The 13,577-nt window shown below is 31.0% G+C and overlaps 2 protein-coding genes across 3 annotated transcripts; one reads left to right on the top strand and one right to left on the bottom strand.

Moving 5' to 3' along the window:
* Nucleotides 1-972: 972 nt before the first annotated feature.
* On the top strand, nt 973-3,861 carry LOC110655270 (serine/arginine-rich splicing factor SR45a). 2 transcript variants are annotated; one of them, XM_021811515.2, is made up of 6 exons: nt 976-1,115; nt 1,731-1,852; nt 1,945-2,053; nt 2,235-2,384; nt 2,843-2,906; nt 2,998-3,861. In XM_021811515.2, exons 2-6 carry the CDS (start codon nt 1,731-1,733, stop codon nt 3,708-3,710), a joined length of 1,158 nt encoding a protein of 385 aa, XP_021667207.2. In that variant the 5' UTR covers nt 976-1,115; the 3' UTR covers nt 3,711-3,861. The 2 variants fall into 2 exon arrangements, with proteins under 2 accessions (XP_021667208.2, XP_021667207.2); XM_021811516.2 differs by lacking the exon at nt 1,945-2,053 and having other exon boundaries at nt 973-1,115.
* A 3,178-nt stretch (nt 3,862-7,039) lies between these two features.
* Nucleotides 7,040-8,303, bottom strand: LOC110655260 (uncharacterized). Its single transcript, XM_021811500.2, has 2 exons — nt 7,894-8,303; nt 7,040-7,781 (listed from the first exon to the last, which is right to left on the bottom strand). The coding sequence occupies exons 1-2, from the start codon at nt 8,173-8,175 to the stop codon at nt 7,230-7,232; spliced, it is 834 nt and encodes a 277-aa protein (XP_021667192.2). The 5' UTR covers nt 8,176-8,303; the 3' UTR covers nt 7,040-7,229.
* Nucleotides 8,304-13,577: the final 5,274 nt, after the last annotated feature.

Here is a 13,577-nt window from a genome sequence, read left to right on the forward strand (position 1 = left end):
AGTAGGATGTGTTTTATTTATCCTATTTTTCTTTTTTTTTTAAGAAACTAATAAATAATGTAATTTAATTTTTAAAATAATTGATAAATCAATAAATTAACTTAAAAATCTTTTATTTTCAATCACAGTGACTTTTATAAAATTAAATTGAAATTTAATAATTTTTATAAAAAATCATTAAAATTTAGTGATTTTATGAAAATATTTATAAAATTAAGTGATTGCATGCTTGCATTAACATTTCCACATAGGGTATTCCCAATGAGTGCCTTAGAGCATATAATCCTTTAATGTATAGAACATTAATCTATCACCTTTTTGTTTCTTCCAAAACCTCAGCACTAACCATGTTTCTTTTGCATATTATATAAATCATTAATGAGCCTAGACCAGTCGGCTTTGCCCATATTGACCATGTACCACTCACTTCCCTATCCCAAAATAAAATCAATCATAATTAAATAATTAAAAATAAAATATTATTATATTTTCATATAATTAATTAAAATTACTTATAATTTTATAATTTGATTTTAATAATAAAATATTAGTTTTATATTTTCATATAACTAATTAAAATTCAATAAATTAAAATACATATTTAAATTATTTATAATTAAATAAAAATAGAAAATATTTTTTTTATATTTTTATATAAGTAATAAATTAAAATATTTTGTTTTAATAATAAAATTATTTTATGTATTTTTTATTAATTAAATTTAAGTTAAATTGGCCATATTCAAGAAGAGCAAAATCAAGCACTACTCCTAATATATATCAAACTCACTTGTTCACCACTTAATGTTTCTTATTTGTTAAAAAATTAAATTAAATTTAAATTGAAAATTCTAAATAAATTGAACTCAAAATTGACGGATAAAATTAAACCGCAGAGAAAAGGCTGGCTGAGATGATTTGACAAAAATGCCACGGATCCGAAGGGATGATTCAATTGGATTTAAACATTCCCCGGCGTCCGCCTCTCCAGAAACTTCTCCATCTATTGCTTCTCTCTCTTTTTTTATTTTTATCATTTCTGCGTTTTGTTAGATGGAGATTGAACCACCTATAACTCCGTAAATTACACAAAGGAGCGTTGATCTCTTCTTAAGGTAAGCTATCAATTTGGTGGATTTTAATTCCTATGATTTCTCAATTACTGCTATCAATTTTGTGAATTAAAATTCCGATAGATTTGGATTATGTAATTACGATTGTCTTAGGTGATTGACTATTGTGCTACTATTTTTTTTGTTGATTTTTCCTAATTTTCAATTGTGTGATTTGTTCTAGAGATGTTGGATGTGCATTTGTTGGGTTCCTAGAATATATTTCTGATAAATCTTGTTTGGTAACGTTTTGGGTTGATGATTTTTAGCAGTTTATTGAACTTCTTGTCCTTCATCTTCTTCGTCTATGATTGGGAGCTTTTATGTTTTCTTAATTCTGTAAAAGATACAAATTTTTTCCCATTTTAAATTTTGCAAGCATGATTGTGTACAACAATTTATTGGTTTTTTCTTTTGTTACATTTAATTGAATTTACTAAGTGGGTAGAAATATCTCTCTAAATTTTAGGTTTTACTTTTCAAAGGGAGCAGAAATCTGTTCATTTTTTTTTTTTGTTTGTATGGCTCTTTCTTCCTCTGATTCTTCATGTGTGCTCTCAGAACTTTTTTTTTTTTTTTTAGTTGGCTATGTTGTTTATTTATTAATTTATTTCCCAGATGTCGTACTCCAAAAGGTCAAAGGATGCTTGCTCTCCTTCTCCATGCAAGCGATACAGCAGGTCCGTGTCGAGATCTTTGTCGGTGTCAAGGTCGAGATCAAGGGAGAGGGACAGGTCAAGGTATTGCTATGGTTGCAGAGCTGATTTCTGTATGGAAGTCTGTTGATACATAGTTTAACAAGTCCAGTGTTTTGATTTGGTTTGGTTAACAGGAGCCCCACAAGTGACGTGGAAAACCCTGGTAACAATTTGTATGTGACAGGACTGTCACCACGTATCACCAAGAGAGATCTTGAGAAGCATTTTGCCAGTGAGGGAACGGTGTGCCTAACATAACTGATCTATTTTTTGATAGCCAATTTAGGAACATTAGAATTTTCCCATGATTGGAACAGATTGGATTAATAAGGAATTTTTAATAGTAGAAGTGCTCAGAATTGGATTTGTAGATTATTTTGTTTTATTTCTTGTGTTTTTACCATTAAAGGCTTTGTTTTTCTAGGTGATCGATGTTCATCTGGTGGTTGATCCATGGACGAGAGAATCTCGTGGATTTGGTTTTGTAACAATGTCCACTGTTGATGAGGCTGATAGCTGCATCAAGTATTTGAACCACTCTGTTCTTGAAGGCCGTGTCATTACAGTGGAGAAGGTAAAAAATTTACTCATTTTGTTCACGGTGACCAACTCAAGTTTATTGGATCATGGTTAATTTGTGCCAGCTTCAATTTGCATTAAGAATTCTGTATTAGTTTGAAAGTTGTTTGCTTCTTTCCACTTGAAGTTTCTGTGGCAGCAGGTTAGCTGTGCGTAGCAGCTCTTCACCAAACTCCAAAGTTCTTACCACAACTAAACAAACAAATCAAACACACCACGAAGTATCAGACTGTTAGGGTTGTATGCCCTGCATCTCTCTTTTTTTTTTTTGGAAATTAAATCTTGTGCTGTTAAGCTGCCATACTGATTTTGCTATCACTTTATTTGTTATGAAAATTTGGTATGATCCCATATGTGTGGATATACTCCATAGAAAAGAGTAAATTTTATGCATCTCTTTCTATTTAAAGTGGTTTTGTAATTCGATGACCTCACTCTTTTAATTTGTGTTAGGCTAAGAGGCGGAGAGGACGAACTCCTACTCCTGGAAAGTATTTGGGGCTGAGAACTATTCGTGGTAAGGATTCCACAATACATGTTACTTGTGTTATGTTTTGTTTGTATAAATTTTCATTTCTTTCTTAATTTATCTTCATACCTGTTTGTAGTTCGACGCTGGACACCTAGTTATTCTCCTCGTCGATCACCCAGCTACTCTCCTTATCAGAGGAGCAGGAGTCAGTCACCTTATTATTCATCTGAACGCAGTAGGAGCAGGTCATATTCTCCTCACTACAGCAGGCGCCGATCCAACTCTCCTTATTACCGTCGACGCAGATCACATTCTCCCTACTACTATAGCAGGCGCAGATCGTACTCCAGGTCTCCTTACAGTAGGTCCCCTGTAAGTAGGCATGATCATTCACACTCTCCTTATGATTCTAGATATTATTCACCAGATGATCGTTACTATAGAAGACATCGTTATCGCTCGATTTCCTGGAGTCCTAGCCCACAGAGGACAAGGAGAAGCTCAAGGAGGAGCTACTCAAGCACCATTTCACCTAGCCGAAGAAGGGGCTCAAGGAGGAGCTACTCACACAGCATTTCTCCTGCATCAAAAAGAAGCTCAAGGAGGAGTTGCTCTGGAAGCCTTTCCCCAAGAGTGGGGAAGAGCACAAAGAGGAGTTACTCTAGTAGCCTTTCCCCAAGAGTGGGGAAGAGCACAAAGAGGAGTTACTCTAGTAGCCTTTCTCCAAAGGGAAGGAAGAACTCGAGGAGAAGATACCATGGTGGCTCGTCTAGGAGCCCAAGCGTGAGTTATAGCTCTGGGTATGTTTCTCGGTCTGTTACCCCTAGGTCTGCTTCTCCATCATATTGAGAGGAAGTGGAAGTGTGTGCTAGTGATCGCTCTGTAGGATCGGTGCCATGCCCTATGAGGTGTTCTAGTCTTGGCATGATAAACAGTTTAGTGTACTTTTTTAAATCAACTGCAACTCTTATTATTAATAACTGCGGCATACGATTTGCTACTTTAATTGTCCAGGATGTGTTTTTCTTGTAGATGTTTAGCCATGGTTTTGAAACATTAACGACCTTAGGAAGCAAAGAGGGTTCAAGGCTTCAAGTTGCCTGGGAATTCTTGATTTTTCGTGATGTTATATTACTTTTAAAGGAATTTTATATATTTATATATAATTTAAATTATAATATATATTATGACTATTATATTATTTATATTATTATTGTAAAATATATAATTGAATGTTTATTTTTTAATATCTGTTTAAAAAATTAATTTATTTTATAATTTTTTATTATAAATATAATTTATTATATGACATGATTAATATTTATTTATATATGAATAATAAATATATTTCATATGGTATAGTATATATTATAATATGATTTGTCATGTGAGTAATAGAATCAGATTTAAGAGAAGGAAAAAAACTATTATCTCCATTTTAAGTTCAGACTTGCTCGAGCATTGACTTCTAAGCCTTTCTTACCCTTTGGCTGGGAAAAGGTGATTTCCTTTCTTCAGCTAGGTTGAGGTCCACTCTCCTCTCTAATTGGAGTGTTAATAGTTGGTTTTTTGTTCGGTTTGTTTGGTAGATCTTGACCCTTCAAGTAAGTTGCAGTTATAAGAGATCTTTCGGCAGTAAGTTTCATAGAGATATGATGAGTCGGCGTTAAATTAATGGTTGTTACCTTTATGGCTATTAGAGAATGAAATGCCGTGGCCTTCACTTGTTTCTCTCCCCAGGGGTGGCTACGGTCTGATTTTGAATTGGAACCGAACTAGAATTGATTCGATCAAAATCGGATTGAAATCAGTTAAAATTGGAATCGGCTTCGAATCGGATCAAAATCGTATTTCTACGGTTTGGTTCAGATTCATATTTTTTAGAAACCGTGAATCGGTGGTTCAGAATCGGATTGAACCAACGGTTTCAAACCGGACTAAACTAGCGATTTAAATACAAAAAAAATTCAATAAATACTTTACTCTACACTTAATTTATTTATATATAATTCTCAACACAATTATTCTCTACACTCTTTTAATTCTTAATACTCTTTCGATTTCTTTCAAATTTTCTAAATAATTATTTTCTACATTTCTTTTAATTTTCAGTACTCTCACAATTTCCATACTTTATTATTATTTTATATGCTCACTGAAATTTTTAATATTATTTCAATTACTCTGTTATTATTTTATAACCGAAAATTTTGATTCCCCCAAATCCTAAAGGAATACATAGGCAAAATTAAGTTTATTCAAATTTTTTTTAATTTAAAAAAAAGTTAATTTCATTTCTAATTTTTTAATAAGTTCAAGACTTTGCTTATTAAATTTTTTTTAAAATAAGTCATTTTCATTCTTTTTTTTCCTATTTTATTTTGATTGAAAAATTTCTATGAAAAATTAAAATATTTTTACTAATATAACTTAAATTCTAAATCAATAAAATTTTTCTCTAATTTTTTCTTTTAAGTCGCTCTTAAACTGTACCTAAAACCTTCCAAACCGTCCTCCAAACTGTCTTGAACCGTTATTTTTCGAACTGTCCTTTAAACCATTTTAAATCGGGATTCGAACCGGAATCAGCAGTTCAGGAACCGTCTTCCAAATCGTCCCATGATGGTTTGATTCAGGTTCATAATTTTATTGAACCTGAACCGACGGTTGAGAAACCGTAACCGGCGGTTCCTGAATCGTGGTCACCCCTATCTCTCTCAAATCATTGGCTTCAAGCTTTGTGTTCTCATTAAGTGGAGTCGGCTGGCTTAACTTGATTGAGGAGTAGTTTTTCTTTGCTTTGGCCAAGTCTTGGTTGCTTTTGAAAGGAAGGTTTCTCCTAATTTAGAGCTTGATCAGTCCATCTTGCACAGTGCTCGACGTCGGCAATGCTTTACAAAGAAGAAGCTTCCAGCGATCTTGTTGGATGCTAGGGTTTAGGCTTTCATGTTTTGGGTGCTACGCCTTTGGTTGGGTTACACTTACTGGGTAGGGTTTTGGTATTGAGTCTGTATTGACTTAGGCCTTGTATTGTGTACTAATACTCTTTTGAGTTTGAATGCAATGAAATTACAATTAAAAAAAATAGAATAAAATTATTTAGATGTTAAATTTTGATTTAAAGTTGGATAAATTAAATTAATGTTATTTTATCAAATTAAATTAAAATTTGAATTAAAATAAAATTATATTAAAAAAATTAAACAAATTTATATTTTAAAATAAAATTAAAATCAAACCGAATTAATATCCCACACTTCTAATTGTGATGGCTGTTCCTGTTGTAGGATATCCCAATCGTTAGAGGATTCACCTTTTTCTATGATGAAGATTGAAGAACGAAAATGTATCAAATATGAGTGCAATTTAAGAGTTCTGAGCCTAAAAACAAAAAACTCCGGCCGATTGATGGCTGGGCAATTACTTTGGAGACCTTAAGAATAACCGAGGGCCTGTTAGGGGAAGAAGAAAGTTTGTCTATTATTTCTTTCAAATAAAAAATGTCAATTTCATTAATTTACTTGATTATATTATTATTATTATTATATTTTATCGTACCAATTTATATTCTATCTTCACTTGTGAAAAAGGAAAATTTTTTTTAAAAGAAAATTAAAAAAAGTGTAATTTTTCAAATGAATAAGTGAAAAATTAATTTTTCAATTTTTTAAAATTTAACGAAAATTTATAAAATAACTTTAAGTTATTGTTTTTCAAATTCTATTTTCTAACTGTTTTATAAATAGAAAATCATGATTTTTTATAATTAAAATTGTGTTATTTTTTTTTAATTTTTAAATTAAATAATTAATAACAAAAAATTAATCATGTTATTATAAAATAAATTAATAATACACTTTAGAAAATTTTAAAAATAAAATTCCATATATCAACTATTTAATGTAATTTAGTGATAATTTTGATGATTTGGTTACAATCGGGGGTATATGTCCAATTAAATTTTAATATCATATTAGATAAAATTATGAAACGTTCCACATAATCATATTGATAACTTTTTATTGGTTGGACCTTTGGTAAGTATTTTTCATTATTTTCATGCTGTTACATGGATAACATGGTACCATAAAATTCCGCCGAAGGCAACAGCACAAGAATCACAATAAAAAAAAAAAATCATGTTTTGTTGTCTGTTTGGATAAAATGGAAAAAAAAAATTTAAGCAAAATAAAATTAGTTCGATGAATTAAAAAAAGTAAGACTTTTGAAGGTTTTAGAAAACCTAAAACCATTCCCTCTTTAGGAAAAATAAAAAAAAAAATTTCCCCAAACAAGTTCAAAGGCTCTGTTTGGTTGAAAAGCCAGTGGCCGAGAGAAGACAGCATCAAACACGAAAGAGAGAATTTTTCATGTCAGAAATTTATAGCTTCTCTGTAACTGGTTTTGGTCCTTTTCAAGAACCCCTTCCATTATGATCGCGTACTCTTTGCTCTCTTTCCTCTGTGGCAAACTTGTCAGATACCCTGCTGGGCTAATACTGTACAGAACGTGCTTGCGAGAAACAAAATATAGCAAAATCGATGTGAAGAATATTGCAAAGAGCTTACCCAGAAAGGCTGTCACTGTGAGACTAAAAAGCAGCAAATATATCCCAGTGTTGCCCATGGTTTTTGGGTTGGATTCTTGTTCTTGATTTGTTCTTGAATAGTCCATTGTGTTCGATAAAGATTTGGAGATATTATTTGGTTGTGATATTGAAGTTGAACCCGATGAGCAAGAACTGAATGAAGATGAAGATGATGAAGAAGGAGAAGACACCTTACTAGTTTTAATCTCTACGTTATTAACCGAATCATCATCACTTGTATTCAAAGATTCTGTGCTGTTCGATGAAGAGGAATTATGCTTTGATCCATATAAATCTTGGCTTAAACCTCTTTCATCCCGAACCTTCTTGGGCTGAAGATTAAAAAAGAAAACAAGAAAAGCACACAAATATACATATATGATCATTAACATTGTTATTAAGTGTAAAAATTAAAATGGGTAATAGAAATTTGAGAACACCAACCAAAATAGACTGAAAAGAAACTGCTTTGATCAATCGGGAGAGGCAAGTCTTTCTTGGAGAATGAATAATCAATGAATTTTCTGAATTTGTTGAGGATTTATAATCCAAAAGCGAAGATTTGGACCTTAAATGCTTCACATTCTTATTCTGTTCAGCTCCAACATATGATAAATGCTGATTGTTGGAGCGCTTAACAGCTGCTTTGGAGTCGAGAACAAATCGATCCATGTCGATAACGGGTCGGAAACAGAGCAAGAACTTGTTTCTTGAAACATCCTTCATAATTTAACCGAAGAAAGGCAAAGGGTAATGAAGAAAGCAGAAGGGTTTGAAGGTTACATATAGCAAGATATGGTTACACGTTGATGAGACTGTTTTAATATTAATGAATCAAGTGAATCAGGTTTTTTTTTTTCTTTTTTTGACCATGACCTGAAACTGAACGAAATGTGGTTTTTGGAAGGTGTAGAGTTGTAGGTTTAAATTGAAAAATTAAATCAATTCAATTCGCCAGTTTAATTTTTTAGTCTAGACAATTTGGTTTGATTTGAAATTTTAGATAATTGTAATTTTTAGTTTTGTTCAGTTTTTTCGGTAGCACCCAAATAATAAAACCAATTAATGTGTATATTTTGTGTAGGTTCAGTACATAAGCTCATCCAAACTAATGTGGATTGAATTTTATGGAGCTGATGTTGATTATTTTTAATAAATTTGGCTCTATTCAAATTAAACTGAATTGATATTTGTTGATTGATTTTGTTTGATTATTCTTTAAATATTAATCTGATTCGATCTAAAATTTAAGATTAATAAGCTTTTCAATTTTATTGAATCAATTCGATTCAAAACGAAATCGACTGAATAGTTTAATTAATAGTCCACCTATTTTAGGAGTTGAAAAAAGGTTGGACGCTCTTGGTGTTGCCCGTGAGGGACAGCTGAGAAAGGAGAGTAGACAACTCTTCTTTTATTGTTTCGGTTGGCCTTTATGCCTTTTGGTTAAATGAGTTTAACTATAAATACAAAGAAGATTTCCAGTTGTTTTATTTATTTTTCCATTTTTGTTTTTTTTTTTTATGATTTACCTGAAAGACAAATCTAATATTTCAAAAATTTCTTATTTATAGCGAGGTATATAAATACTCAATTAATAAAAAATTATATATATATTTATTTTTATACGAGACTCATTATTTTTTTAATTAAGAAAATAATTAATAATTGATTGGGTGAATATACTACTCATTACATATACTCATATTTTCTTCATATGTAATTTTTTATTAATTTTTCATATAAAATATAATATTATCATAATTTATTATTTTAATATTAATTAAATTTAATCCATCATTATCATAATATCAAATTATAATGACTATATTTTACTGATAATTAAAGTTGGCTCAAAAAGTTATAAAAAGATAAAATTAATATATTATTTTACTTAATTAAAATATTATAAATATGGAATGTGAATACAAATATTTTAATTTTATAAATTAAAATTATTATTTAATAAAATTTATTGTCAAAATAGCTTTAATTTTTTTTAATTATTTTTAATAAATTAAAATATTAATAAAATTTAAAATTATATGTACATCACTAAAGAATATATATACATCACTTAATAGATAAAAATATTATTTTAATATCATAAAACTAAAATTTTTTTCTTTTGTTTCTTATTATAGCTGTAAATCAGAATTATTAAGTTGTAGAAAATTCATCATTCCAACAATTTGTTTTGTAAATTAGTTTGATTATGACTAATAATTACTTAATACATTTTTATTTTAAAACATGCATATTATTTGACAAATTTTCAGTGAAATTAATTTAAATTTTTACATAAATCTATGCTTTAATATAGGTTACAAATTTTTTAAGCAAACTTCATTATTTATATAGAGAGAGAGAGAGAGAGTAAAATGAAGATGTATAATTATTCCGTACAGACAGATTTGTGTGTCACAAATTTTTTTATTCATTGTGAATTTAGGGATTCAGTAACTATGATGGTTAAACACACTATAATTATAATTATGAAGGAGAATAAGAGAATTTATATAATAATTTTAGATAGCGTTTAATATAAATAAATTTTACAAAATTTTATAAAATTAATTTGTAAATTTAAAATTTTAGTATTTGGTTTAAGTGAAAATTTATTTAAAATTTTTAACAATAAATTTTATAAAATTTATTATAACTTAACCAAATTTCATCAAAATTGATAAAATTTATAAATAGATTCTAAATTTAAAATTATATATATTTTAAGTAATAAAATTATTCTTTTATTATAATTATTTATTTTATTTTATTTATTTTAAATATAAAATACATTTTATTTAAAATGAATTTCATATTTAATATAAAATATACTAAAAAAAATTTATAAATAAATTTTATTATGAAAATAAAATTTATTTACAAATAAAATAAATTTTATTATAGGATTTAACCTAACTTACGCATCAAATCATGTAAAGCCAAGAGTAAAAGACTCTCAAACAAGCTGGTGCCTGGAATCCTAGGGGAGGATTTCGAGCCTAATTAAATGGGCCTGTGTTTGAGACGATGAGGACTAGATCGACGGCAAACCAAAATTATCCAAGTGATGGTAGCTAACAAGTGTGATGTCATGATGTTCAAATGCAATTGTGACGTCGTTTAATGAATATGGCATGATTGACAACAGACACTTTTAATATCCAACAATTTGATTAGTAATTTATTAAAAAATTGTATGAGTCATTAGACATTAGTTGTTAGAGTACTCAACAGTTGTATATTTTAAAAGCTTCAAATTAAAATAAATTTAATTTTTTCCTTTTTAGCTAGTAGTTGTTATGACATTATTTTTTATTAAGAACATGATCTTATTTTTAAACTTAGTATAATAGATTAATAATTTTTAAATTAATTTTTAACCAATAAATTATGCAAAATCATTCTCAAAATCAATGTAATTCAAATATATGGTCAATTTAACTTGATTTAGGCTAAATATTAGGTCTGTTTATTTGTGAAATTTTGTTTATATTTTACAATTTTTTATTGTAACAACCCTTAAAAAAAAAAAAAAAATTTTGAAAAATGGGATTGGCGTGTGACAGTGGGTTTCCCACTGTCACAGCAGCCTTTTATATATATAAAAAAAAAAAAAATTTTCAAAAACGGGAGGAGGAAAACCCCCCCCCCCCATTTCTCTTCTTTCCCTCTCCTTCCCTTTCTTCTTCTTCTTCCTTTCTCCGGTGACCGGCCGGCGACGTCCCAAGCAGCTCCCCACCGGCCGGCGACCCTCCGGCGACGTCCAGGACCACCAGAAACGGCGGCAAGAGAGGAAGAGGAGAGAGAAAATGAGCGCACAGTGGGCAGTGGCTTTCCGGCGCGATTCCGGCTTCGTCCGACGTCCAATCGAGGTGATTCCGGTGGCGTTGGAAAGCTTGTTCCGAGAGCTTTCTTTTGATACCAATTTTGAAGCAAATGGAGGTCGGATGAGTGAGATATGGAGGAGAGAAGTTTCGGGTTTTTCAAGCTTTTTCGTCAGATCTACGACGATCCGACCGTTGGATCGACGATCCGAGACCACATATGGACTGAGGAAGAGGAGAGGAACATGGTGGTATGATCAGATTCGGCAAATGTCGCCGGTGGTGCCGGCGGTGGCCCGGTGAGCTATGGAGATGGTTCAACTTCCAGAGGCTTCCTCATAAATTTTTGGAATTTTTGAGACACAGATAAACTTCGGGTAAGACAATTTTTATTATTTCTCTGTCTGTGGAGCATAAATACAGTGTTTCTTAAACAGGAAAAATTGGAGAAAAATTCTAAGAAAAATATATGATGAAAGTAAAATTATTTGGAGATATTCTATGGTGTTAGTTGAATTTTTGGGTGATCGTAGAATATTTTTGAGAAATATGGATGGATTTTAGTTATATTTTTAGCATGTGGGCATATAAGATTAATTGAAATTAAGATAATTAAATTTTATATAATTGGTTGAAGCTTGAGGATGGAGGTTTAAATATGTGAATATTTAATTGGGTTGAATTAGGAATATGTTAGCTGTTGGAAACTTATGGAATCGAGTAAAATTCTTGAATAAAATATTCATGGGTGATTAGAAAATTACAATTCATTTTGCAATAGCCTTATAATATTATTAAGGACCGCGGGGCAAAATTTTAGAATTTTTAGAGCTTGTTTGAGTGGATTTTTGAAAAATGTCAATTATATGGACTAAAACGTAATTTTTAAAATTTTGAGTATAGTCTGATTTGGAGGGCCCAGGAGGGGCCATGTGATATTAATGAGATGTGATTGTGGAAATTGAGAATTTAGAAGTGTTATTTGAGCCTCTTTGCAGATTGGGTAGGTCCTGTATAGGGAAACTCACGGATTTCGGCATGAATTAGTCATCTATTGCCTCTTTAGAGTTTTATTTTGAGTTAGTACTAATAAATTTATAATTTAATTATTAGGTGATCGAGATCAACTATTTTCCCGCATCCAAAGCCACAATAGTCGATGGTGTACTGTGAGTAGAATATTAATTTTAATTGTAATTTCGATATTATTATATGTTCAGCATGCCCATGCATCACTTATATGCATATATTTATGTAGTTAAACTCTAGGCACGATTTTTGATGCATTGATAAATGTTAAAGTGCCATGTATGTTGTTGTGGTAATTTGGAGCAGTGTGCGTGCGTTGGCGTGCGTGTGATGTGGTGTGGACTATGGATAGGACGGGTAGACACGGCTTGAGTTCTTCATTGGGACCGGTCGCCCTTCTGGTAGACACGGCTTGAGTTCTTATTGGGACCCCGATTTGGTATTTAAGTGGAAGTCCGAAATGAGTTCTTCACGGCACCAGTTGGATTTAAGAGAGTCAGATAGGGATCACTCCCATATATTATGATTGATGTTACAGGGTGCGTGAGTGCTCCAAATTACCTTTTTGATGCTATAATGTGAATTTATTGCTGATGTTGCATTTCACTCTACAGGGTGCATTAGTTTTAGATAGTTATAGAGATTACGGTTAAAATTGATATTTTACTCTCTGAGTCGAACGCTCACTCCTGTTCACCATATTTTTCCAAAGCTACAGGAGGAGACATTTTTCAGAATAACCTGTCCCTTTCCTCTCAGGTTATGAAAAGATTACTTAATTGTATTATTATTCTCTAAATTTGTAATTTAGGACTCCGCATGTGCTAGTAGTAGCATTAAGCCTATCAGAGACTGTATGAATTCAAGTTTTCATATTAATAAATGAAAAGAAAAAATTTTTATGAGTTTTAAATGGTTATAAATGAGGTAATAGGGTTGAGCTGGGCTCCCCTGATTTTAGTTTTCTGAAAAGTTATGGGCTAAGTTGGCCCAAAATGAAATTATAACAGTTTAATTTAAATTATCTTATATGCATATTGGGTCTAAATTGTGGGCCTGGTTATGGATTTGAGGAATAGTTAGGCTTACTACGGGCCTCGGGGGCTTTAAGTCGCCTGTGTCCTAGTCTTGGTCTGGCCCATAGGTTGGGTCGTGACAAAGTTGGTATCAGAGCTTAGGCTCTAGATTCATGGGAAATAATATACTTGGGAGTGTAAAAGGAGTCTTGTTAGGATGTTACATGCGGAGTATAGGATTCTGTTTCGTCTT

This window comes from Hevea brasiliensis, chromosome 10 (genome assembly GCF_030052815.1).
Source record: "Hevea brasiliensis isolate MT/VB/25A 57/8 chromosome 10, ASM3005281v1, whole genome shotgun sequence".
Taxonomy (NCBI): domain Eukaryota; kingdom Viridiplantae; phylum Streptophyta; class Magnoliopsida; order Malpighiales; family Euphorbiaceae; genus Hevea; species Hevea brasiliensis.

Bases quoted from the DNA above. Each gene is read 5' to 3' on its own strand.
- LOC110655270 (XM_021811515.2), top strand. From the start codon at position 1,731: ATGTCGTACTCCAAAAGGTCAAAGGATGCTTGCTCTCCTTCTCCATGC. The intron at 1,853-1,944 runs GTATTGCTATGG...TTTGGTTAACAG, and splicing joins AGGGAGAGGGACAGGTCAAG to GAGCCCCACAAGTGACGTGG. The intron at 2,054-2,234 runs GTGTGCCTAACA...TTGTTTTTCTAG, and splicing joins ATTTTGCCAGTGAGGGAACG to GTGATCGATGTTCATCTGGT.
- LOC110655260 (XM_021811500.2), bottom strand. From the start codon at position 8,175: ATGAAGGATGTTTCAAGAAACAAGTTCTTGCTCTGTTTCCGACCCGTT. The intron at 7,782-7,893 runs GTTGGTGTTCTC...TTTAATCTTCAG, and splicing joins TTTCTTTTCAGTCTATTTTG to CCCAAGAAGGTTCGGGATGA.